This window comes from Eleginops maclovinus, chromosome 5, assembly GCF_036324505.1.
Source record: "Eleginops maclovinus isolate JMC-PN-2008 ecotype Puerto Natales chromosome 5, JC_Emac_rtc_rv5, whole genome shotgun sequence".
Taxonomy (NCBI): Eukaryota; Metazoa; Chordata; class Actinopteri; order Perciformes; family Eleginopidae; genus Eleginops; species Eleginops maclovinus.
Window position 1 is genome coordinate 5,489,735 of NC_086353.1, and position 25,816 is coordinate 5,515,550.

The window sequence follows — 25,816 nt, forward strand, 5'->3', positions numbered from 1 at the left end:
CCGTCAGATTTAACACCTTTATTTTATGTCATTTATCACACTAAAAGTCTGAACAAATACAGCCAGGAGAAGCTGAAACAACATGTATATAAATACAATGAACAAGGGTTACAATAACAAACATGTCAGCCGATATAGTCAATGAGCTTTTGGAGTTGTTCACAATTCTTCACGAACACCGGCAAAGACTTCAAAGTCTGTGTGGAGAAATTAAAGCACTCTTTACTTCCAATACACACACAGAGATGCAGTATTTATTCATGGAAGAAAAAGACACAATCATTATGAAAAGCATCGCTCACCTCTCTGACTTTAGTGATCATTTTGTTCAACATCTGCAGCTCCTTTTCAATTTTCTGCTGGTTGGTCTGATGGATGAATTCCTGAAAGAGACATAACAACATGGTACATAATCACGCCTTATTACACATGATTCCTTTTGCTAGCTGACAAACAAATACGCTTTTATACAGTGAGTTATACAAGTCAATACTTACATGTCTTTTTGCTCTATCGCAGAGTTGAACTCTGCTCTTCTCCATTTCCTGAAGACTCAACTTCAGTCTCTCCACCTTCAGATAAAAAAGGGACCAATGTTACGAGGGCTAATAAACTATTATGTTTCTGGCAATTCACAAAGCATAAGTGACAGGATCATACCTCTCTCAACAATTGGATTTTTTCTTCCATTAGTTGTGCCGGGTTGGCTGATTGGCTACCAGCTTTTCCCAACTCTACCCGCAAGTATTGAGACTCCACCTGTGACTCCTGGAGAGAGCAACGAAGCTCGACCACCTGCTTCCGAAGTTCCTGTGAAAATAAACAAATGAAATTGTTAAATTCAAGAAACTGTATTCAGAGGTGGTTTTTAGCTAGTATCATTCAGGCTTTGGAGTCCCTGTGTGTGTGTGTGTGTGTGTGTGTGTGTGTGTGTGTGTGTGTGTGTGTGTGTGTGTGTGTGTGTGTGTGTGTGTGTGTGTGTGTGTGTGTGTCAGATTGTTGTTTTGGAGACACTGGTAACTGTAGCAGGGAGTACTTAAGAAGTCATTTTGATTAATCAAAAAATATATCATTCATAATATAAAAAGTGTTTGTATTTCCATTTTAAGACTTTGCCATCAAAACAGCATTGCAAGTGTGCAAAGAAAGCAAGGTCCAAGGAAAGGGGCCACGGTGCTGAAACTAATACCAGCATTTCTGTCACAGATAATCAATATACATAGGGATGATGTGCCTTACATTGCTCTCAATCTTGTGTTTATTGAGAATTTCCTGGGTCTCTAGAACTTCTGACATCAACATTTTCATAGTCTTCTCATCCTGTGAAAAAACATTTTCAGGTAAATTACAGTTTTTTTAAGAGGGCAGCGCACTTTAGCATCCCATTTTAAATGTTGTTAGTTATTACAGATAAAGAGCAGTAGTTATTACCTGAGCTTTCTGCTGCAGCGCCTGATTTCCTTTCTCACACAGGCTGTTCAGATGGCTGAGCTTAAGCTTCAGTGCAGATGCCTCAGCCTCATGTCTGTTGTTTGCAGACTGCTGCTCCACCTGCAGGCCAGAGCTGGAACAATGCATCAGATAATGTTGAAGAAAAAGATCTACATGCATGTACCCAATTGTTTGTTTATTTTCTAAAAATGGCAAGAATATGTTCAATCCGAAAGACAATTTGGAAACTCCACCCATACATTTCTAAAGGAAAGTGAATCCAGAAATCTTCATATTTATTACCACTATTACAACCTCTTCACTGTGTGAGGTTGACCACATGCCAAACCTCTGACAAAGATGCTAAATCTCAAAGAAGTGCAGACCTTTAATAAATCAATCGGTTGTTTCCAATTTGTCTTTCACATTTGGTTCAGTAGTTTTGATTGTTTGGTTCATTAATCAAACAATCAAATCCACTGAAACTTCATTTTCTATGGATGCAAAAAATGCCAAACATTTGTTGGATTCCGCAAGTAGATTTGATATTAAAAAAATAAAGATCAGGAAACTTGTGTTCAGCTTTGTTCCTTTACTAACAGAGCAGTGAACAAGGTATAGTTGCGGGCCTAAATGTATTGGTCATAATCTGCACATGATATGAAAAGGCCTTCTTGATCTCCTCAAAACACACACACTGTAAAGAGCTTACATGGTGCTGTGCAGCTCCTCCAGCTGAGCGTCTTTGCGCTGTTGCAGCAGCTTCACGTTGCTGATCAGCTCTGTGACGGTGCTGCCCAGGTCAGCCAGCAGCTCCGCTGCGTTGCTCTGATCCTCCTCGGGGTCAAACTCTGCTGCGTTACTTTGCTTTTTAGGGGTGACGGCATCAATGCGGGTGAAGGCACTCGTCTCACTGAACAAAGCTTCCCACGCAGGGTCGGCCGTGTCTGAAGAGAAAGTGAACTACAGTTTAGATTTCTGATTGCCTTGAGGAATTAGATGACATCTAAGACCTGATTAAACTGAGGTAGAGATGTAAGTGCGCAATTTCATTCAGTAATGTCTCTTAAAAGCTGCAAAGCAAAAACTGCTTCCAACTCATTCATAAAGTGAAAGATCTCAGATGTACTTTAGCTGTGGCGGTGCTTCATATCCATGGGGGAAATGGACAATTGCAAAAGCAGATAAGGTAGACAGGATAACTATAACAGAGTATTGAAGAAAGGCGATTTACAGCATGAGGACACATGTGTTTGTCACCTCACTTACTTTCTAAAATGAGAAATGGCTCAATGGCTCTCAATCATGAAGTGAATCGATATAGAACAAATGAACCATTATTTTGGTTCATAACTAAGATTTGTTCTCATGTTTTAATAGTCTTTGGTTTCTCGGATTCATCCATGTTTTCTTTTTGAGCTTTTCTCTTGTGGACCAGAGCACGGTTACCAAGATAAGAAATAATGTTTTAACATTAAAAGAACCAAACCTTTCTTGTAGAGTCATGAACAAAATTATCGCTTAACAATTATCCCCCAAAGACACAGTAAGCTACAGTACCCGATCCAGGAGGTGCCTCTGTTGTGCCGTCTTCCTCCTTCTCAGCAGCTAGTGCAACCATGATGCTGTCGACAAACGAGCAGGAGGGGTGACGACGCTCCACTCTGTCGACTTGTTGAGACACTTCATCCTTCTGTGGTTCCTGAAAAACAATGCAAGTCAACATGTTGTTCTCCGCAGTGACGCAGTCGATTTGATTGCAGCTCATTTTAGCCTTTTCCTTAACCCTGAAGTTTGACTTTACATGCGAGTAACAAAACTTGAACACAATTAATGGTACAATTTCGGGGCCACTAGAAATGCAGTTATAGCTTGACATGGTGTATCTGTCTACTGAAAATAAGCATGGGCTCAAGCTAAAGTGAGAGAAATCTGGCTGTTGTTCTGCTTTAGGTTGTGTTAGCAGTACCAATGCTTTACCTGGTCATTGAGAGCAGTATGTAGTTCATTGGTCAGTCCCCTCAGTGTGTGATGCAGCAAAGTGATTTCTGTGACTGCGTGGGCCAGTTTCTGTCCGAGCTCCAGCTGAGTGGCACCGGCTCTGGACTTTGTAGTTTCCAGCTCCTCATGCAAGCTCCTCTTCTCAGACCTGCATCACACAAACAGATTATAGAGAGAAATTCCTAGACAACTTTAAAAGAGATGAAGATTTTCTGAACGTTTAACATTACTGTATGCTCCGAGATGGACTGAAGACTTGTTTACCCAGACTTAAAATGTACTATTAAGCCATTATTTCCCTTGCTTAATATTTGCTTCTACCTTCATTTACTATTCATGAATTATAATTTCAGTTCTTATGAAGAAGCTAATGATAAGATATAACCTAATAAACGGTATAAAGCATATAATATGTGTTAAAGAAAAAAGCAACACTAATACAAGTTATTTTACATTTAGGGTCTGGGTCCCTGTTCTGAAGCTTATGATGGTTTATTGGAGTATGCCATTTCACATGTCTCCATTATGTTTTATTACTTAGCTGAAGTTTTAAACAGCTTGAATTCAATAGGATTAAGGTAATGGCTTGCAGGGGTTTATCTACCAAATGCAGATTTTCCCCTGTGAAATGTTAAAGTGGTGCCAGAAAATATTATTTCTGTTCATCAACAACTGTATAATTACTTCAAAAATATGAAAATCATGTCAAAAGTCTCGTCAGATGGCAGGGACAGCTTTGTTTTACGGAGCTCTGAATAAATAGGGGAGGGATGTCCGGTCAGTCTGCCTGATGAAGAGTGGCATGAAACTGTGATTTCTGAGTTAGATCGTTTCTTTTACTGTCCTTTTTTCTGTAGAGGAAGTAAAGAAACTGTATCTCTGGATTTATTTGTTGTTTTAGGTGCAATATATGACTCGGCAGCTTTAAGAAATGGATAAACTGTTATTTTCCGCTTCGCTCTGATGCATTATTTCCCCAGATAAGGGCGGGGCTGTAATCTGGGCCGGGCGTGACGTTAGCGCCTCGTACTATATATTTCTGTTTTTTATTTACTTAGACTTACTGAAGTTGACTAATTTCTTCTTTCATGTCTTCACACTGGATGTTCCTCTGCCGGAGAGCCTGCAGGTTGGTACTCAGAGTCCGTTCACTCTCAGCCATCTGCTCCCTCGCAAACTCATTCTCCATCTGTAAGAACTGAAACATACAGACAGGAAGAAGTTATAAAACAGAGGTCACATAGCATGATGGCACATTCTAGTTTGTTTTTAGAGCTTCTAATGAGGATTTCCAACTAAGCCGTCTGTCAGCATATTTTATGATCTGTGATTGATAGTGCCGTTACATTTCTGAACTACTGCCAAATTAATACAGGTGTGTGTGCCTTCCTTTGTGTGCAGCAACCAGGATGGCAAACAGATTTTGGCAGCAATAAAAATGTAGTAAATTAAAGGCTAAACAGAAAAAAAGATAAATAAATACGAACATGTCTTTAGCTTTGAAGCTTTAAACTAAAACGACTTCTTTGCCCTAAAATACTTATTTGTTGTTGAGCTACAGTCATCTCAGAGAATAAAAGCAAGAAAGATAAATGAAAGTAATGCAATTGTAAGTATTTTCTTCTCTGTAAACGTACCTCGTTCATCTCCCGCACCCCACTGAGCTGTGTGCAAACTTCCTGGAGCTGCTGGATCTGCACTCTCTGAGACTGTGAGAGGACCTGCAGCTGACCGAGCTGCTCCTCACTCTGAGCCAGAGCCTGGGATAACTCAAACACTCGCTGCTCTGACTGACCCAGTGACATCTCCAACCTGAACACAAGAAAAGAAAAAAACACGGGCAGTGGGCATTGGTTGGAGTATTTTACGAGAAATTCGTAGAGATATGGAGAATGTTTTCTTTCAGGGAAAAAGGTTTCTCACTCTTCTTTCTTGATTTGGCAAAAAAAAGTACATTTGTCTGTTGATAAGCTGCATATGTATACTGCAATGTGTCAGAAGCATCTAACCATACAGAATATATGAAAACAGAAAGGAATGTTCCTATGGTTACATTGAGAAATAAACAAAAAGAAGTTGTCACAAGGTTTTTACACTGGGTTTAAATAAAGATTAACTGAACATTTTCTTCATTTTTTCCTCAAAAATCATTATATCAAACTATCACCCATTCGAAAGTGAAAGTTGTTATGTCATTGCTAATGAGTAGGGAATAAATCCTTGTCACTACTCACTGGTTTGCTCTGTCTTCGGCTTGCTGGATGTCTTTCCACGACTCCTGCAACCTGAAACCACAACATATTTTACTTCAGCGATTTTTTTAATTGCTTTTTCCACATTCACACTTAAGGAAAATGTTCTAGTAGCAGCTCCAGTTCTCATTTCCTCTTATATTCCTGAGCACAAGCCATCAAATGATTGGTGTTGTTGTGAGAATCTTACTTTGTACTCTCTGCAGCAAGAGCCTGCTCCAGGAAGGTGTAGGAGGCCAAAGTGGAGGAAATTGTGGCAGACAGCTCCGTCACCTGCCTCTCCAGGAGACCACTCTCATCCTCTCTTGCTGTTAGCTTCTGACGCAGCACCCCCATTTCTGAAATTGAAGAGAAAGAAACGTCAAAAAAAGTCAAAAGTTGGTTAGGAAGAAGCAAAATTGACTATTTGAACATGTGTTTAAAAAAAACATAGCTTGTCTTTACCTGAGGTCAGAATCGTCACCTGGAGATTTAAATCACCAATCTGTTCTCCGGCAGTTTGGAGATTCATGTTTGCTTGGTTTAATTTATCTTCAATCTGTTGAGAACAATTTCATTAAAAATAATGATATTCTTGATTCACAGAAAATTAAGACATACCTTTTAAGACAAGTAGAAAATAGGTGCAGGACAGTAGATAGATAGAATCGGAGGATGAAACCCTCTTTATTAGTCACATACATGCACACAGCAGAGCACACACAGTGAAATAGTCCTCTGCATTTAACCCATCCTAGTACTAGGAGCAGTGGGCAGCTATCGTGCAGCGCCCGGGGAGACGATTAAAAGTCCTGGTATTAATTATTATGACTTCTTACCTGCTCTCGCTCTTCAACAGCTTGGTCTCTGGCAGAGAGATGCTCGTCCCGCTCTCTCAAAGCAGAACCTGCCTTCTCATTCAGCATCAGAAGGATCGGAGCTGATTTCTGCAGAAGGCCTCTGACTGTAGAGAGCTGGGAAAATATGACCATGGAAAAGCATCAGCATTATGAGCATTAATGCGGTCACCATTTAAACCTCACATAAGAGTTCTAAATGGTAGGATGGTAATATTGTGTTGTTTCTAAACTTAAACTGTAAGCACATTTCAGTAAATATGCTACATTTTTATTGGATTTTTTACAGCATAATATTGTGACTTGTGTAAATCAACATTCTGTGTGATGGTATTGCTACATCGACCGTTCTTATTTGGGTCGCATTTTAAAAGATGTATTAAACGTACTTCTTTCATCAAACTCGAATGCTCCTCCATGGTTGTGAACAAAACATCAGATGCAGAATCGAGCAATTCAGTGTAGGCCTTGTTTAATGCAACCTGCAACAGCACAGGAAAAAAAGAGAATTAAAATAACATGATGAAAAGATTGTAATAAAGCGTTTTGTTTCTGCCCCCTCTGTGTACCTGTTCTGGATAAGTCTGGTTCAGGGCAGCTAACAGTTCTTGCTGAGACCCCACCATCCTCTCCAGCTCGGATATTTCTGAGGCACAGTGAGTCCTCAGCTGCTCCATCGCACTGAAGGCCTGGAAACAAACAACCAGAGACACGGTTAATGAAATATCACTGCCAATAAAGATGTTGAAAAAGTGATTTGGAAGTTTAAAATATGGTAGAAGTACTTCTGATTCATAAAGCTTTAAGAGGCCTGTAATTTGTTTTTATTATATTCAGTTTCATGTGTCAGTTTTTTACTGACTTAATATCAGAACAGAAATGGTTTTAATATCATTTGTATCTTGTCTTTTCAAAAGGAAAGCCTAAAGTAGTCCTGGTTTATTGTAGACCTAATCAATACAATAACAAAATGAATTCCTGAAGCTGCAGAACAGCCACATGAACAAGTATTATAAAATTGATATTAGAGACCAAACATGCATTAACCTAGCTGAGTCAGTCACATAAATAATACATGTATGTCACTTACCGCCTCCTTGGCTGTGAAGGCCTCCTCCATCTGTGCCCTCATGTCCTCTCTTTGGTGAAGAGCATCTTTGACCTTCTGCATCATTTTTGTCTGCGTCATCTTTGTTTTCTCAAGTAGAGACTTCATCTGACCGTACTAAACAGTACAAGGAAAATTCACATCAACGAATGCATAGCCAAATGATTTAACACAGAGCGAGGCAAGAGGCGTTTACATACATGTGAAACGAGGCTCTGATGGTCCTCTCTGACAAAATCTCCAATTTGCTTCATGTTAGAGAGTGCAGCATCCGTGTCACCACTCAAAGAAGCCTGTTGGGACAAGTGCACAAGTCAATGTTATTAAAGAGCAAAATCAGGTGAGTCAATGCATTCTTTAACCAATAAAAAGAGCCTTTTACCCAAAAAGTTATTACAATTTTGCTCGACACTCATTGTTTATGTCTCACCATGGTGACCCGCATGTCCTGCATACACTGGGTGAGGTCCGGTAGAGAACTCCCGTCCAACTCCAACTGCAACTCACCAATCCTGTTCAGAGCCTCCAAATATAGGTCTCTGTACATTGTGGTCTGTATGAAACATAAAACAAAAAGTTGGTAAAAAAAAAAAGATTGTGGGTGAACTAAAACGAACTTCAGACAGCAGCATAGTCAAATAGTTCAAGCTACAACTAGTACAACTTCTAAATGCTATAAATATCTCACATTTGGCCCCTTAGATGTCTTAACGTGTCCCTTACCTGACTCAGTTCAGTGTGGTCCGTCTGCACTTGTTTCTCCCTGAGGTCTGAAGGTGCTGGGCCTGCAAAAGCACATCCATTTGATCTGGCTGCATCCAGCTGCTGCACAAGAGCCTCCACCATGATCATGCTTGACCTTAACCTCTGCTCCAGCTCTTGTCGTGTGAGACCCTCAAGGGTGCCTGGGGGGAGGCTGAGAGCATATCAACAGGGGGACAGTGAGAGGCAGGCAGAGAAAACACATTACTATGAATTATCTGTGTTATGATCAATAACTGTTGGCAACTAATCCAGATCCACTTAAGACTTACTTCCACAGGAGAGGGTCGGTCAGAGTGCAGGAATCAGCCACAGTGAAGATCCTTTTCCTCTCAAACTGGCCAGATGTATTGACGCTGTGGTCTAACCATTTAACAGGTTGTGCCCACACCGACACTGTGTGAATCTGCAGGAGTAGCTTTTGCCGATGGGACTGTGACAGCGTCAGGAGGGTCAGTGAGAGCAGAGAAGGCAGCAGGAACCATCTTCCCGGATGCTAAGAAAAGGAACTCCGCCATCTGCAGAAGCTGCTGCTGTAGGGGACCATCTGGAATCAGAGGGATTTCCACAGCTGGCTTCTCTACTTCAGACTGAGGCACAGCAGAAGGCTTTGCATCAATTCCCTTAACTGGCTCAGTGTCTGGTTCTGACTGGGGCTTGCAACCAAGCACTGTAGAGTTAAACAGAGGACACGGCATGGGGCTCTCCATGGGCTCTGTCCAAAACCCAGCGGGGTTGACGTTAAATGGAGAAACCAAGCTCTTTTCTCCCTCAAGAGCTGGATCCTCAGTCAACAATTGGTCTACATAGGGAACCTTAAAGGCCTTGAAAACAGCGAGAGAAGCTCTCCTAACAACAGGACTGAGCATCCCAAACTGAAAAGGCAATGTTCCTGAGCCACACTCTGACTGCACTCTGAAAATGTCAGGTATGTTTTTTGGCTGAGATTTTTCTGGTTCATTTCCAGATGAACCGAGAACACTGTCTTTTGCTTCACTGGATTTATTGAGTTTACTGCTGATGTGCACATGAGAGATGTGTTCCACATCCTCTCCCACAGGTGTAGGGCTCTCTGCAGAAATGGTCTCATCTTGTAGTCTGGTGAGATCAGCAACTTCCACCTCACCACCATCACAGACAAAGGATTTCCAAGTGACATCATTCTTTTCACAGCAGTCATCCTGAACAGCTCTGACATCTTGTGAAGCGCATCCATCATCCAAGTCTCCAGAGGTTAGATTAGCATTGGAAATTTCACAGGGACATGATGCTTCATTATCAACCAAGGAAGCATCTGTTACCTCAGGATTGTAATAGGCGTGATCGATGTGGTCACTGCATGACTGAACTGCTATACTGTCAGAGAGGATGGTATCTTCTGTTTCATGAATGTTTGTCATAGCCTGATCCTTGGGCAAAAGAATACTCTCTTCTGCACACACAAAGGAGCTTGCGAACTCAACCTCACCACCAGGACAGATGAAAGATTTAAATGTTACATCTCCAAGTCCACAAACTTTCTCAGTAATTGTTATGTCAGTAGTGGAAGCATTGATGTGAATTCCTTTTGTGGATGGAGAAGCTTGCAAGTGGGGCTCTGGGTCACAGAGAGGAACATCCTCCTGTTGATCAGAATGGATGAAAGTTAAGAAAAAAGTCACAGAGCAAAACTATAGCAGCATTCACAAATATAAGTATAACCCCACCTTTGTCAGTTTCAAAACATCAGCTTTGAACAGTGGTTTTGATTTGAGTCTGGACGATGGAGATGACAGATGCAATATTTCATTCTGCAGACTTCTCAGAGGGATACGCTCTCCACCTCTCAGAGACTAAAATTCAAGATTCAAAGTCAAAGAAGTCTTATGCACAGTAGATACAGTGTAGCATCTGAATAGGTTTTATTACCAAGTAGTACAAACATACAGAAAAAAAATATATGTAGCAGAATATGTATACTGTATTTAAAGTTGAGAGCTGTGCTGGTTTAAAAGAGGTAGTGTGGAGAAGAAATGTGCAACGTGCAGGATTTACAAATGTTATGATGTGATTTTAATGATGATTTAAGGTTTTACTAGGGTGGATAAAAGTTATGTCAATGGAAATCTTAAGTCCCAGGGTCCTCCAACAATGCAACATTATATATATATATAATGCATAAAACAGTAGAAATAAAAAGGTCAACGGAACTTCAACTGAGTATTATATATATTAGTTATAATAGCTTGTTCATATATGTTTTTATAACAAACAATAAGAACTGACCAAGAAAAAAGTCTTACCAAGCCTTCCCCACTGGAACTCTGCCTGGATGACATTGCACCGGAAGACTTATTTACAACTGCAAATGAAGACAAATGATTTTATATTAATACAGTTTGGTGGAAAAAGTCGGTTTCTTCATAACGTTAACACTAGTTAAGGAGCTAACGTTACTGACATAACGTGTGGAGCACAGACAGTTGCCCAGAAGTATCTTTATGTTTATGAGTTAATTTATAAACGTAAATACCACCGTACCAACATAATAGTAACTTTACTTGGAAGTATGACGTAAAGCTGAATTATCTCACAATTTGAACAAGGGCGTAACGTTAGCTAACGTATTTAACGTCAAATACCTCAAAGCGTCAGCAAACGAACATTTTTACGGCAACCAAACTATGGGCAACGACATACAAAATCAAGTTTAAGCACGTTACCTTTCACCTTTCACCAACAAAACGTTGCAAAAACTACGAGAATATGGTAAATAAACATTTAGAGTCGATCAGCGTCGATCAGAATCAACCGCGTTACGTTCAAAACACAAATGTCAGCTCTTCTATTGGTCCATCCTTCTTCTTCGGTGGTTTTCTGCTGCACGGCGCAGGCGTAACATGTACTGCCCCCAGCAGGGAGTTAATGTCACTACACTATACACATTGAAATTGACATCTTTCCCCTTTGTTGCTAGGAAATGTTTTTCTTTAGTTTGTCATAATTGCATCCTTTAATATAAAAAATATTCTTATCATTGCGTAGGTTTAAGTTGAATCTTAATATATATTTAAAAAAAGAATAATTTATATATTTGGTAAAATCATATAATCCTAATTATTATTATTTTGACAATGTTACCCCCAAAAAACTAAAAATGTAAGTAAGTCACTGATTCTTGAGATTCGGGACAAAACTACTTTTGAAAAGTAAAACAATTTTTTTTACATTACAGTCATTTTAATTGGATATCTTTATAAACACGGGTGTTATCTATCATGCCATGAAAAGGAACAGGTTTTTTATTGAACCACTTTTCATAAAAAAATACTTTTACTTACTTAGTAACTTGACAATTGTCAACTCCGTCTGACACATGAAAATATGTTTTTTTTTTAGTTTGATCAATTCAAAAACACTGAAACATCTTTAAGCATGTAGAACTGGTGTGCCTCAGCAAAGTTAAGTGATAAATTTACATTGCATAGACTTTTAATATTATTTTTCATTGTTTTGGAACAAGCCATTTCAAATGATCTTCATTTAGTTTACTCATTTTTTTATTTTAACCATATAAAATCAGTGGCTTTGCACAAACAACACACTAATGCATGTAGATCATTTGGAGTTTTAATATATGAACACACTCAATTGAACAAAAGCCAAAAGAATTTCTTTTAAAAAAGAAAAACCTTCATCTTACGGTGTTGACACACAACTGACGGTGTTGACACACAACTGACGGTGTTGACACACAACTGACGGTGTTGACAAACTAATGGAAAATTAAACTTATTAAAGATATTTCTCTACTTTTGACATGAAAAAGGTAGAGAGTATCAAGGGAAAGAATGTCAAGCTTAAGAACACCTGGTGACAGGATATTTAAGGCACACATGAAAAGGTCAAAATGTTCCTGGTCTCAAAAGAGAAAACAAATGTAGACCATCTGGAGGTCCTCTATAGGTGATCTATACAGTATTTTAACTAAACTGTATATCTAACTGAACTGAGGACACAATAAGCTGAGGACTAACTTAGAAAGCTATTTAATACTGTTAATTGTGTAAAAAGTGTAACAGGATCCATAATTCTCCCCATGTGTTTCCTGACTCATGAGGTTAGTGTTTCTGTAAATCTCAATTGGTTGAAATATCTGTTATAATCCAGCTATGCTCTAACACAGGGGTTCAGACAGATAAATCATCTTCTTTTTTCCAAAGGGCCTCAGGCAGGTAAGTTCTATTGCTTCAATTTCTCTCGACACATAAGTAAATAAATAATTGCATCTATTTTATCTTATTATATAATTGGTTGTCTAACCTGCAGGACTTGGGCATTGGACAAGAGGTGTTGAACATGTCTGTGCTCTATGAAATCCATAACATCAGGGGTTATGGCATAGAGTTCCCTAGTCCGACTTGCTTGGAGAGGACATGCTGTCCCTGTCAGTTTCAGAAGGACATCTTTCAGTGGACAGAAACAGACATCCCTTCTCCCATGTTTTGGGTGAAAATTGGCAGTAGGACCACAGGGATGTAAAAACTCGACTTTGATATCTTGGTGCTCTATATCTACATCAATGGACTTTCCTAACCACCAGTGATCATCATACACCACTGCAAGCCAATCTCCTGTCTCAATACTGTTGATAGTTATATCCACTATAGAGCTCCTGCGGTCACGTGACTTTTGGTTGGGAGCCACCATTTTGGCAGTCAACATGACCACCGGTGCCAGTGTTTTCTTACCGAGCGAGTATACTTCTCATTTTAATTCAAGTGAAATTCGGCTTTATAGTACAAAATTAGAGAGATTAAATATAAGCGACCCATATAATTCACCCGGTGTGCTTTTCAAGAGCATAACCTCCTGCTCTGAAGACGATGTACCCGACTTGCGCTACGCAGACATCCACAGCTATCTTGTAAGCTTTCCATCAGTGTACTCAGGAGACTCCCTCAGAGCGTACAAAAGCTTGGAGGCTTACAAATGGTGTCAGTCCGGCTTCGTAAACAACATTCAACTGTGGAGTCTTACATCCAAAAACTTCGGCATCATCACTGCAAGGGTAAGTATTAAATTATTCCAGTTTGATAGGCAGTGTCACGTTAGCATTGTTTGTTTATTAGCTTGGCTAGCTACGGAAGTGTCACGTTAGCATGTTTTTTAGCTTGGATAGCTACTGCAGTGCATCTGTAACTTGCTAGTTTGTATTTTTGATCGTACTCAACCAAAGTGGCTGGCGTTTTTTACCTTTATTTATCTGTTTTGGAATTTCATATAGGTTAATCACTCCCAAAGGCTTAATGAAAGTCAACTAAAGCCATGGGTGGTGGTGAGGAACGACGGTGTTGTGCTGGGAGCCCACTGCAACTGCACAGTGCTTTCCACGAGTAAATGCTGGAATTTTTAATTCAGCCTGACACCTTTCAACAGACTCTTTCACCAGAAACCCCCTGTCTGCCAAAACAACATCCCCTGGGAGAATATTAGGTAAAAAAGTACTGTGTTCTGTAATGAACTTATCACTGGTGCGACCTCCCCATCCAGTAGAAATGAAACAAATTGAACCTTGAGGGCAAATGGCAATTAAATATTTCATGGTGTGATGTGATTTGTATCTTGAGTAACACTGCGCACTGGGTCGCAATCTACTTGGTTTCTCTAGAAATATTTCAAAGCAATCAATGATACAAACAGTCTTCTCGTAGTCACCATTTCTAAATACATATGGAAGAGATGTTCTTAAAGATTCTCTTTCAGGCCACACCACTAGGCTTGGCACCAGTCTACAATACATCAAATTAACACAGTTTTTGAAGTGCCTGGAGACAGTAGTTGGGTCGATGCCAAAATAAAAACCCAAAAAGTCAAATGTTAAGTTCATTCGAAGCTTCATCAAAGTCAACATGTATTGTTGAAAACATGTTATTGATGATTTAACTTTGAGAAATGGAGCCAGATATTGAAAAATGGTCATGAGACATGCATAGGTTGCCAGCCCAGTGAGGACATTCACCTTTTTATCATTGTTATTTAAACTAATCTCTGTCAGGGTCTTCCTATTAATCTTTTCCCTTAACAACACATTTTCAGCCCTTAGAGCTTGGCATTCTTGCTCAAGACTCTGGATGCGGGTACAGCAGGTTTCAGAGGTGCATGGTGGTGTTACTGGTTCAGGCTGGACAGGATCATCGGCTGAGTCTTCCAACGGATCTGTGATGGGGGGCTCCTTCAAAGGCTCTGTGATATGGTCTTCTGGGGCTGCATCAGTTGATGTCCTGATGAAAACACAGAAGCAGCAAAATAAGCTTTCATGCATACAATACTGATGGCAGTTTGACATGTTTACATGTTTACAGTTTGACATGTTTAATGGAAATCATATGATATTAGCCTTCATTAAATGACTGGTGTGACGTTATTGTTTATAACCATATCACGGCAGTTAACTATTTGAAATAAAATAATCTGAATAACACACCGATCACAAGTAGACCCAACATGTAATCAGACAGGAGTTTGATCTACCCACCTTTGACGGATGGCTTCTGCAGATATCTTTGCCTGCTCTACTTTGTGCAGTTTAGCCTTCTGCCTTCTGTTAAAAACCTCCAGTCTCGTTTTATGTCTCCTCTTCTCTGGAGATGGAAGGTAATCGAAAATTGAGGGGATAAAATCCGGACTCAACGGATTATCACTCTTTCTCCCTACAAAATAAGAAGGAATATTTCAACACGGGTTTGTTTACCACTAGCTTGCTACAAGCTAACTTGCTAACTGGCTAGGCTGCGCCAGAGCCACACTTGTTGAGTTAAAAAGGGACATCACAGTGTCCGTTAGCTATAATAACTGGGTGCTACTTCTTAAATTAAACTAATTAAATTTAATTAAACTGACCAGAAACTTTTTGTAGCATTGTACTGTATTCCTTCACCCACCTGATATGAAGTGATCACTGCATAAGCGAAAGCCAACGGCCGGGGGGTCCCATCTTTCAGTCTTTTTCTGAAGGCTCCTGGCTCTTTTAATCGCTCCAATCCACTTCTCCCTCCTCTCCGCGTCTTTAGGAATGCGATAATACGATACACCTTTCTTTTTCCCACGCCTATTTGTGCAACCTGGTGCACAGCAGTTATCCACCATCCTTGACAGTCTGCCAGTGCCTGTCAATTTACTGCCGCGATGACTGCCAAAATGGCTGCCCCTGTCGTATCTCGTCACGTGACCAGCATATATGACATCATCTGCAGGAGCTCTATAACACCCTCTGGACCTTTCAATGGCTCCTCTTCCATTTCTTCCACCATATCCTCCATTTCATCTACCGAATCTCCTCCTTCTCCCATCTCTTTTTCCATCTCCTCCATCAACATGGTCAATGGACGTCTCTTCCTGGCCCTTGCATCAGTCTGTTGCTCCTCCGAGCAGTCTCGTACACAAAAGGTAGTTGGGGAAAAGCATTGGCAATCCAATGGCTCACTGCAAAAGCATGATAGCTGTCTATAGATAGATGCTATTTTGATGTGAGATTACCTGGTGTATTTGTCTTGTTGATGGAACCTGTTTCAGGTGTTGTGGAAGAAGTGTGTCATATGTCTCAGAGTTTCCTTCCAAAATATGATACAGTTGAACACCATTCAAACTGTTCGAGATCTTCTCAAAGAAATCTTTTTCATCCACAACATCATTTCCACGCAGAACCAAGGAGTCTGCAGTTCTTTTTTACAGTTCCCCCAATGCCGTCGGGGGCACCTTTTCCGTGGGATGTTGGGAAATAATTCCATGTGGTTCTGGTGAAGCCAAGAGTGGGTGGTACTTCAGAAAGGAGGTAAAAGTTTTTCTTATGCTTATACTGCTTACTGGGGCCATCTGACCAGAAGTGCACAGTAGTAACTGATGGACATTTAGTCCGTATATCTCGGAGGACAGGATCCATGTGAGTCCATATTGCTGCAGCATCTTGTCTCTTAGACTCTGAGACCGAGCAAAAGGCCACCTTTTCACCCCTGGTGTAATACATTCCAGTATGAAGAGTTAACTGAGGTAAGTTCTGGCCAAAATGGCAAGCCTGAATTTCAGAGGCATATTTACACTTCCATGATTCTGAAAAATCAACATGTAAAACAACTGTGCTCTCACTGCATGTTTTAATCAAATCTCTGTATGCTTTTGCCTGATTGTGAACCAGGCACACGTGTTGTTGTCTCACTTCTTAATTTCTCCTCATACAGATGAAGTAACTCTGAAAGACTCCCACTATGCATGTTCAGTTTCATGTTGAAGTGGATCCCACTGGCTGTTTGGTCTTGAACTCGCTCCCACTGCCGCCAGTGAACACTGATTCATTTCTGGAGCCAGAGCTGTATGCTTGGTTTTGCACCGTAAGCTATTGCGAAGAAGGCAGGCCTCATTTGCTGGAGAGCAACAAACTAAGTGAAAACTATCCTCCAGTTTGGTTGATTTTAGTACACCTGATGACCTTAGAACCTGAAGCATCAAGTCTGCATTTTCACGATGACGACACAGACAAGTACTTCTGTCAGATGCCTTCGGTGCTGTAACATAGTAGGGCCGCAGAGCACAGAAGGAGGAGTAACTCAGCTTCACGCTCGGGTTCTTCTTGAGAAAGTCACTATGGAGGTTCAGCATTGAGTCTGTTAAAATCATCCGTTGATGTTTCATCTTGTTCCTTGTGATGGTGTCTGTCTCATCAGTTGTCATGCGAGATGAGTTTACAATGAACTCCTTAACAGTATGGCTGATACGTTGGAGATATGTTGCCGCCTTCTTTGTTGTCTGTTTTTTGTCATTCATTAACTTGTAGCTAACACCAAACTGGCGAACCCTATGAAGAAGCCGATACTTCTTTAACCCTTGTATTATGTTAAGGGTCAATTTGACCCATTTCAGTTTTTGTGTTGACCAAAGTACTGGTTATCCTTTCTTTTTCTTGATGAAATTTGGTGACTTTTCATCATCTAGGGTCATGAACTGGTGTGTAAAATCTGGACACTCTGATGTGTAGTGGAATGTCTGTGCAGAGTTTGTATACAAAGATGATGTTGCGGGTCATTTTGACCCAGACCCTTTAATGTGGGTAAATAGCTGTTCAGATCCAAAATAAACATGTCTCTTTGATGTACTTTTTACTTTGATGTACAATTGTTTGTATTTTGATTGCCTCTGAGACCCAGAGCCAGGTGTGTGAAGAGAGGGAACTTTCTCACATTTGTCCTTGTCACTGTTCTCATGTCATCTTTTTGACAAACTCACCAAAAATGAGCTCCAGAAGGACGGCAGCTGAGGAGGCTTTATCACAGATTTTGAACTGGGATAGTGATGTAGAGGAAGATATTTCAGAACCAGAGGATCTTTCAGAGACAGAGGACAATGTTATTGCTGATCCAGATTGTCAATTTTCCTACGATGAGGAGGATTCAGAGGACGAGTCTGCCGTTGTTCCTCCAACAGATGAAAACCAAGGAATGCAGCAATCATCATCCACAGAGGGGACATGGGCATCTAAGGACGGTAATATAAAATGGTCAACATCACCACACCCAAGCCGAGGCAGACTGTCATCTTCCAATGTGATCAAAATGACTCCCGGTCCTACAAGATTTGCTGTCACACGAGTTGATGAGATTCAATCAGCATTTCAGCTCTTCATATCCTCACCAATAGAGAGGATTATACTGGAAATGACCAACTTGGAGGGGAGACGTGTGTTTCAAGAGAAATGGAAGCCACTGGATCAGACTGACTTGCATGCTTACATTGGAGTTCTGTTATTAGCTGGAGTGTACAGGTCAAAGGGAGAAGCAACTGCAAGTCTATGGAATGAAGAGAATGGAAGGCCAATCTTTCGTGCAACAATGTCTCTGGAGACATTCCACATGATATCTCGTGTGATCCGCTTTGACAACCACGACACCAGAGCTGGTCGACGTGAAAGAGACAAACTAGCTGCGATCAGAGATGTGTGGGATAAATGGGTTGAAATTTTACCTTTGTTGTACAATCCTGGTCCCCATGTTACTGTAGATGAGCGCCTTGTTCAATTCAGGGGGCGCTGTCCTTTCCGACAGTACATGCCCAACAAGCCCGCCAAGTATGGCATCAAAATATGGGCAGCCTGTGATGCAAAATCCAGCTATGCATGGAATATGCAAGTATACACTGGAAAGCTACCTGGAGGAACATCTGAGAAGAATCAGGGGATGCGTGTGGTGCTGGAAATGAGTGAAGGGCTGCAAGGTCATAACATCACATGTGACAACTTCTTTACATCCTACCGCCTTGGAGATGAACTTCAGAAGAGAAAGCTGACCATGTTGGGAACAGTCAGAAGAAATAAGCCAGAACTTCCCACTGAAATTCTGAAGATGCAGGGCAGACCTCTGCATTCCTCAATATTTGCTTTCACTGAGAAAGCAACAGTTGTTTCATACTGCCCAAAGAGAAACAAGAATGTTCTTGTAATGAGTGCAATGCACACAGATGCATCTCTGAGCACAAGAGAAGACATGAAGCCACAAATGATCCTGGATTATAACTCCACCAAAGGAGGAGTTGACAATCTGGACAAAGTCACAGCAACATACAGCTGCCAGCGCAAGACAGCCCGTTGGCCTTTGGTGATTTTCTACAACATTGTGGACGTGTCTGCTTACAATGCCTATGTCCTGTGGACTGCAATCAACCAGAAATGGAATGCCGGCAAATTGTACAGACGTCGGCTTTTCCTGGAAGATCTCGGCAAAGCACTTATCACTCCCAAGATCCAGACGCGAGCCAGGCCAGCTCGATCCCCAGCAGCTGCAGCTGTCATTGAAAAGGTCAAGCTCAGGTCACCCGACCAACCTGCAGCCTCACCCAACCCAACCTCACCCAACCAACATCCAGTGGACACAGGTGGAAAGAAAAGGAAAAGATGCCAGGTCTGTCCCTCCCGAGAGGACAGTAACACAAGTACCTCTTGTGTGAAATGCAAGAATTACATCTGCAGAAAGCACACAGTAACATTCTGTCCATCATGTGGAGAACATTGAAAATGTTGAAGAAAAATGTGGAGAACATTGAAAAGTTGAAGTTCGCTGGGATGAAGTTAAAGTTGAAGTCAAAGTTAAAAAGAAATGTGTTCATGAAGAGGGAAAAACGTAGCCCTTGTGCTTTCTTTGGTCAAGGAAGGAGGAAGGGAGGAAGGAAAGAAGGTAGGAAGGAAAGAATGGAGAAAGCAAGGAAGGAAGAGAAGAAGGAAGGAAGGAGGAAAGAATGAAGGAAGGAAGGAAGGGAGAAAAGAAGGGAATAGAGGAGGATGAACAGAGAGAAGGAAAACAGGATGAGAAGAAGGAAGGAGAGAGCATGGCAGGAGGAAAGAAGGAGGGAAGAATTATCATTTTGAGCCGGGAGGAGGACAAGAGGATTAGACTAAATAGTTCTTAAATATAGTGTTGGAATTAAAAATGTATTGTATGTCACTTTTCTAAATGTTTATGTAATCTAAAATAAAGTTGTTAGTGGTTTAACCTGTTTTCTTCACTGTTTTGAGTGCATTTACACAGTATGGGTCAAAATGACCCGCAACATAATCAATGTAATTTTTTTTCAACATAATACAAGGGTTAAAACCTTGCCTGATAATGCCAGTTGTGGGTGACCAGATTTAGCAATGGCACGTCTCCGTGCCACAGGCGTTGTTTTATTCATTTTCAGCTCTCGGCAGAGAACATTGTGGACAAGAAGAGATTTCCTAATGTTAGGGTTCCTAAGTTGGCTTCCTGCTACCATCCTGTCTGTTGCTGTTCGTGGAGAATCTACTATCAATTTATCACTTCGATTGTCATTTGATTTGTCAAGTTGAGCCTTTTTCTTTATCCGCCATTTCTGTTTTTTTTAGCCTGTTTCTCTCTTTTGTCAATTTCCCAATCTTTTCTTTCAATGCTTTCACCTCCCTCGAGTGCCGTTTTCTGGTTTTTCTCCTCTCCCTCATGGCTCCAACAGTATGCCTGCTGGTAGTTGGCTCCTCATTCTGCTCTGGACTATCTGGTGGGGTATCTATTTCCTGCATAGCTTTGGACCTCCTAGACTTTCTCTGTGCTTTCCTCCAATATTTTCTGCTATGACGCTTTTCTCTTGGTCCTAATTGTCCTACTTGTTTGACAGTTTTCTTTAGGACCCTCTCTTTCCACCTTTCTCTCTCCTTTTCTAAATTCTCCCTTCTGCTCTCTGGGTTGCTGTTTAACCTTTCTCTCCTTTTTCTCTGGTATTCTCTGTTTCTTTTCCTTTGATCTTCAACTGATAGTTTTTTTCTAGCCATGTTTGCCTACGGTACAGATAAAAGCATGCATTTTAGCAGCAAATTGGCATTTTAGATATTTTCAGTCAATTAACATGTAGTTATTAGATCATAATCAAGTTATGCAGTTATTTTGCATTACTTTAGTATAAGGATTATTTGAATAACTTGAGTATTTAGAGCACTTTTCAACTCTGTCAGCTTACATGTCAACACTGTCAGACAAAATATCTGAAGGAGTTGATGCCTGACGGAGTTGACGAAACTACATGTTTTTTCAATCTAATCATGTCTAGTACATGGTAGCCATTTTGATTTCCCTCAGTTGCCGACTGCCACTACAAACTAAACTAAAATACTAACTTCTATTTCAAAATTCTTGATTGAAATAATCCCTAGTTTGAAGACAGTGTTGACACATAAAAGCTGTGACCACAGGGATTTCAACTTGTTTTCTGAATATTTAACAAAAATGTTAAACTTACGAGACCATGTGGTGTATTGCTGCATCCATCAAGAGAAATAAGTCAAAAAGGGGGTCCTCAGGGTTATAGCTGACCAAGATATGCCTGATTTATTTCAAATTTGAAAAAAATCTGATGGAGTTGACATGAAGTGAGGACACTACTTTGAAAGGCTGTTGTTAATGGATAAAATAATGCAATGTTCACTTTAAGCATTTTGTGATCTCTTATTAAGCCATCCAGTTAACTTCAAATACATTTTTTAACACTTATTTTTGCAGTTTGATACTGTGACCTCTAACGGAGGACAGGATCATTTGCATGGACTTTCATTGTACAGTGCCGGTATTTTATGAATTATTATGAAATAATATAAATACATACAAAACTAAGTGTGTAAACACTCACAGATCTTTCATATCCAACGTTTAAAGCTTTTTTAAATGAAATAATTTATTGATTTTGAAGGAAAATTGCAACATTTAGACGGGAGACATGTTTTCTCCCTAATTTCAAGAATCAGTGAAGTAAATATATTCGACAGCTGCATGGATTAACATCTTCTACAAGCCTTGACAGAAAATAAACATGTTAATAATTTTCTAAACCGTAAAGATGTATGAGAGAAGTGGGCAGGCCTTTAATACTTGATAAGAAGAATTTAGTTAATAATCAATACAATCAATGAATGTGTAGATCACCGCTGTAGCTTCCTATCAGAAATATAAAGTACAAAAAAGGACAAAAACCTTTTTCAAAAATATTTTATTGAATCAACTATGTAACTGAATGTTTCCAGGCTTTTCATGTGTCTGATTTAAAGGTCTTACCACATACATATTTGTCAGTAGAGAAATGACCTGGAAATGTCTAAAGCGCTGTTTTGAGTCTTTCAAGCAACAAAGCTTTCATCATAGGGTTTTTCACACTGAGACAACTTTTTGCTCAAGAGGTCGGACCTGCAGCACCTCAGCAAAGCCTTGTCCGAACCAGCAGGTGATGTCAGCTGAGTCCAGGGTGAAGAAGAAGAGTCTGTCTCTGCAGCGTGTCCTTCTGTAGACGGACCGCGGGTCTGCAGAAAGAACGCCTCTGATGGCGGCAGCAGCCTCCTCTGTACTGCGAAGAAACTTGAACCTGGGTCTGTCGCTTTCTGAGTGTCCAGTTTAGCATTAAAGTGCACTCTGTTATTCTACAAATATTTGTTCATTCATTATTGTCAAAGATTATTAATGCAAGCTGTACATACTGTATATAGATATGTATACATGTAACTGTATATATTGGGTTTTCCTTGGGTTTTTTTCAGCTTTTGATGTCCTAGATTTTCACTTTATGTCTACTTCTTTCTTCCAGTGAATTGTTTTGTGGTAAAATACATTATGAACTATTTAAAGAGACAACATTTCTTGAAATTGTGAACATACTTTGCCAGTTAAGCTGATTCTGATTTTGAATGACATTCATATCCATTGATTTCCCAACAGCACCTTCTTGTGGACAGAAACACAAATTCATATTTTCTCTGGGTTCATTGATCAGTCTTGTGTTGATTAGTCTTAGTCCTAATCCATCTTTGTATTATTTATTCAAATACTGCTGGAAACCCAATATGTTTGGATTTTCATAATCCAAAAATCATTCCATTCAAAGATGCACTAGGGATTTTTATCATAACCACTCATCAATAATCCTTAAAATACCTTTTGTAACAATCTACTTTCATCAACACATACAACATTTACTTTATAATTATTTTAAAAAACGTCTCAATTAGCAAAGATGTTTAACCCTTAATGGATTATAAAGGATGATTATTAATATTGAAAGGAGAAGTTTCACCATTCAACTTCTACTAAGATTTTACATTGTCTTTTATTTGTGTATATATGTGCAAACAGGCTAAATTAAAAAAACAGGCTACAGAACATTTAGCTTACCTGACAGGTGTGTGGGAATGAAGTGGGCTAACTCTTCCTGAGCCTGAGGAGTGAAGCGCACCTGCAGACTGCTGACAGGAGGCTCTCTGATCCAGCCAGCGATGGTACTGTAGGCTTCCTCTCCATAGCAGGGGTGTTCCACCGTCGACTCTGGCGCTTCAGTTTTGGGAGAGTCTGAAACTTGATCCTCACTTGCACAACTCAGCTGGCAGAGTTCCCCTTGGGTCACATAAGCCCTGACCTCATCTAGCACATGGTGGATGTTTTTGTGAAGGGAAACCTGAGAACTGACTGACTGAGAGGAATCTCCAACAGGAATACCAGCTTCAGATCTATCTCGGGTGTGGAGACTTCCCAAGGCTTCGTCGTCATTTCTTTCACTTGTTAGGTCTGAATGAGCATCTGTTTTTTGGTCTGTGGTTGGATCACAATGCTCTTTGTCCAGCCTTGAGTCGGGGGAGTCGTAGTCTGGGATGTAAGGTTTGATATCAAGGACCGGGGTTCCAGCAATCATGTCAATTTCTGACAGATGTACGGTGTCACCTAGAATGTCAAAGTGGGAAAGCATTAGTTTCTATCAAGCTTCAGGTTTCGGTGGATTAATTTCACTGCAAGCGGGAAAAAAAGACATTATTCTATTCGTAAGTGTAGACTAGAATTAAGAATTTAAAATCATGATGGATTTACAGTCTGTTAAATCTGTTCATAGGGGCTCACAACTCATAAACACACAACTAGCACACCATTCGCAATTAAACTTACCGTCAATTTTATCAAGTCTAGCTAGAGTTAGGCCCAAGGCATTTGGTCGGTGGGGACTGCGTGTCGAGTACACCCCAACTTTCTGACCGTTCAGTCTGGGAGGCTTCACTTTGGCTTTGTAACTCAAGTGCCCATTTTTGTGAAAGAGAAAGATGATCCTGTATAGACATAAAGATGACTTGAGGAAAACAGTGGAACATAAAGTAGGTAGGCCTATGTGTGGCAGAGGCAGTTTTGTTGAAATGGGCAGAAGATAATTTGAAAAAGTGGAAAATCCTTGATCATCAAACACTCTACAAAACATTTCCAAGGGGCAAATTGGAGAGCAATACACTCACTATGGATAAGTACCTTATGCAACCCACTTAAAAACATTGAAACTCTCCATTTAAGTGTAAACTCACTCTGAACACAATGTAAGACACCTACCAGACATGGGAGTACTGCTCCAGGCCCACCAGAGCGTGCTCCGGGTTATTGAAGACGCTCTGTTGGATGCGTAGTTCGGCTCTTGAGGGGCCACAGATGGTGGGCTGTCTGGGTGTACCATTCTTTACAGAAAAACAGGAACTGATGTAACCAATAGGGACAGTCTGGATGTTTCCTAGACGGTTACACAGATAACAGCAATGTATCTTTTTATTACACAGATGCAGCTTTCTTTTCTTCTGTACTTGTAATAACTACATCCCTTTTGTACTTTGCCACTCGCCTTGTTTAATGTGTGGATGTGTTTCTACTGTCATTTTATAAACATATAAATGTTATTTCCCATGCATATATGTATTATATGCAATTCAGGGGCAACTTGCCTTCAACCTTTTTTAAAATATTTTTGGCAATAAGACCACTTTAAATATTGATATTTTTAAACTTGAACATTTATTTATATTTGCCCTCAAATGGCCAGTTTACTCATTGATTATTCCACAAAAAATGCAATAGATAAATTAATAGATAAGTAAGTAAAGCTTTATTTATTACACGTTTTAAAACATTGATTACATGTTTTTAAACATCACATTTTTATAAATATTATTATTTTTGCATTATTATAAATATTATTTGTATCATGAGTATTATAAGTAGAAGTATAACTATTTGTTACACTTTAAATCAGCACAACAAATAATAACTTTAGCAAAAATAAATGTTATATTGCATTATGTGATGTCATAATACAGAAGAAACACTGCAGATGTTTCTTCTGAAGAAACTCCAACAGAAAAAAATAGTGTTGTTATTTACATATCCATTGAGGGTGACTGTAGTACTGGTAGTTACCTTGCTCTAATGCATGTGGTGATGCTGCTGCTGAAGGCAGTGGTTGTGATGTCTGGTCTTTATCAGGCTCACTGAGTCCAATATTTGCCACAGCAGACTGAATGGATATCATGTGTTTACGATGAGCTCTAACTGCACTGTCCAACATCTGCCTGTTAAAGATGAGTACAAGTAAATACAATGTTTAAGCAAATAATGAAAATGTACATGTAAAAAAACACATAACGTTTTTAAAGGACAAGCCGCGGTGTATAATAATATGTCTAATGAGGTTGACAGAATAAACAATTATCAAAAAGTCTAAACTTAAGAAATATATAGTTACAGCTGTTATAAAGGTGAATGGTACAGTCCTATCTTCACATACCTCAAGTTCTTGATCTCTTTTCTCATCACTGTTATTTGCTGGTTCAGTTTATTAACGTGCTCACCGCAGCAGTCACACAGAGGACTCATCTTTTTAATATAAAGGGTGAAAAAAACAACAGTAATGATTGAGTTAGCTTCAAGCTAGGTGCTAAACAGCAACAAACCACACGCTGAAGAAACACGTGGTAGTCCCTCAATGCGGAAGCAAGATTGTGACTTCCTGTTGGCCAGCCAGCAGTGTTTAAGGAGAAAAGACACAACCCATCCGAACAGCTCAAAAACATTTGTGTTGTTTCGTTACATCCTGAATAATGCGTACTTTTATAT

At 40.0% G+C, this 25,816-nt stretch overlaps 4 protein-coding genes across 6 annotated transcripts; 1 reads left to right on the forward strand and 3 right to left on the reverse strand.

Annotated features, from left to right (window-relative positions):
* Positions 1 to 3: 3 nt before the first annotated feature.
* spag5 (sperm associated antigen 5) lies at positions 4 to 21,202 on the reverse strand. Of its 2 annotated transcripts, none has more exons than XM_063884562.1 (25): positions 21,159 to 21,202; positions 10,673 to 10,731; positions 10,097 to 10,222; positions 8,663 to 10,012; positions 8,352 to 8,544; positions 8,059 to 8,181; positions 7,829 to 7,921; positions 7,611 to 7,745; positions 7,090 to 7,209; positions 6,910 to 7,002; positions 6,503 to 6,637; positions 6,129 to 6,222; positions 5,875 to 6,022; positions 5,667 to 5,717; positions 5,070 to 5,244; positions 4,497 to 4,630; positions 3,412 to 3,580; positions 2,992 to 3,133; positions 2,144 to 2,378; positions 1,432 to 1,564; positions 1,240 to 1,320; positions 661 to 810; positions 498 to 572; positions 303 to 383; positions 4 to 197 (listed from the first exon to the last, which is right to left on the reverse strand). In XM_063884562.1, the coding sequence occupies exons 5-25, from the start codon at positions 8,478 to 8,480 to the stop codon at positions 126 to 128; spliced, it is 2,568 nt and encodes an 855-aa protein (XP_063740632.1). In that variant the 5' UTR covers positions 8,481 to 8,544; positions 8,663 to 10,012; positions 10,097 to 10,222; positions 10,673 to 10,731; positions 21,159 to 21,202; the 3' UTR covers positions 4 to 125. The 2 variants fall into 2 exon arrangements, with proteins under 2 accessions (XP_063740632.1, XP_063740631.1); XM_063884561.1 differs by lacking the exon at positions 21,159 to 21,202 and adding an exon at positions 11,093 to 11,207.
* LOC134864235 (uncharacterized) lies at positions 13,046 to 15,617 on the reverse strand. Its single transcript, XM_063883058.1, has 3 exons — positions 15,314 to 15,617; positions 14,908 to 15,082; positions 13,046 to 14,653 (listed from the first exon to the last, which is right to left on the reverse strand). Exons 1-3 carry the CDS (start codon positions 15,516 to 15,518, stop codon positions 13,690 to 13,692), a joined length of 1,344 nt encoding a protein of 447 aa, XP_063739128.1. The 5' UTR covers positions 15,519 to 15,617; the 3' UTR covers positions 13,046 to 13,689.
* On the forward strand, positions 17,618 to 19,837 carry LOC134864280 (piggyBac transposable element-derived protein 4-like). Its single transcript, XM_063883128.1, has 2 exons — positions 17,618 to 19,588; positions 19,664 to 19,837. Exon 1 carries the CDS (start codon positions 17,654 to 17,656, stop codon positions 19,424 to 19,426), a length of 1,773 nt encoding a protein of 590 aa, XP_063739198.1. The 5' UTR covers positions 17,618 to 17,653; the 3' UTR covers positions 19,427 to 19,588; positions 19,664 to 19,837.
* Positions 21,203 to 21,886: 684 nt separating the features above from the next.
* trmo (tRNA methyltransferase O) lies at positions 21,887 to 25,684 on the reverse strand. Of its 2 annotated transcripts, none has more exons than XM_063884287.1 (6): positions 25,488 to 25,684; positions 25,121 to 25,272; positions 24,266 to 24,440; positions 23,837 to 23,994; positions 23,075 to 23,617; positions 21,887 to 22,287 (listed from the first exon to the last, which is right to left on the reverse strand). In XM_063884287.1, exons 1-6 carry the CDS (start codon positions 25,574 to 25,576, stop codon positions 22,061 to 22,063), a joined length of 1,344 nt encoding a protein of 447 aa, XP_063740357.1. In that variant the 5' UTR covers positions 25,577 to 25,684; the 3' UTR covers positions 21,887 to 22,060. The 2 variants fall into 2 exon arrangements, with proteins under 2 accessions (XP_063740357.1, XP_063740358.1); XM_063884288.1 differs by lacking the exon at positions 21,887 to 22,287 and adding an exon at positions 22,335 to 22,624.
* Between the last annotated feature and the right edge of the window lie 132 nt (positions 25,685 to 25,816).

What these genes read in the sequence shown, in the direction of transcription:
- spag5 (XM_063884562.1), bottom strand. Translation starts at nt 8,480, where the DNA reads ATGATCATGGTGGAGGCTCTTGTGCAGCAGCTGGATGCAGCCAGATCA. An exon ending in AGAGGCACCTCCTGGATCGG is followed by an intron (nt 2,379 to 2,991) that starts GTACTGTAGCTT and finishes CTTTCTCTTCAG; the next exon opens with ACACGGCCGACCCTGCGTGG. An exon ending in GCGATAGAGCAAAAAGACAT is followed by an intron (nt 384 to 497) that starts GTAAGTATTGAC and finishes TGTCTCTTTCAG; the next exon opens with GAATTCATCCATCAGACCAA.
- LOC134864235 (XM_063883058.1), bottom strand. Translation starts at nt 15,518, where the DNA reads ATGGTGGATAACTGCTGTGCACCAGGTTGCACAAATAGGCGTGGGAAA. An exon ending in CAGTGATCACTTCATATCAG is followed by an intron (nt 15,083 to 15,313) that starts GTGGGTGAAGGA and finishes CTTATTTTGTAG; the next exon opens with GGAGAAAGAGTGATAATCCG. An exon ending in GCAGAAGCCATCCGTCAAAG is followed by an intron (nt 14,654 to 14,907) that starts GTGGGTAGATCA and finishes TGTTTTCATCAG; the next exon opens with GACATCAACTGATGCAGCCC.
- LOC134864280 (XM_063883128.1), top strand. Translation starts at nt 17,654, where the DNA reads ATGAGCTCCAGAAGGACGGCAGCTGAGGAGGCTTTATCACAGATTTTG.
- trmo (XM_063884287.1), bottom strand. Translation starts at nt 25,576, where the DNA reads ATGAGTCCTCTGTGTGACTGCTGCGGTGAGCACGTTAATAAACTGAAC. An exon ending in ACCACATGCATTAGAGCAAG is followed by an intron (nt 24,441 to 25,120) that starts GTAACTACCAGT and finishes GTAACCGTCTAG; the next exon opens with GAAACATCCAGACTGTCCCT. An exon ending in TAGACTTGATAAAATTGACG is followed by an intron (nt 23,618 to 23,836) that starts GTAAGTTTAATT and finishes TTGACATTCTAG; the next exon opens with GTGACACCGTACATCTGTCA.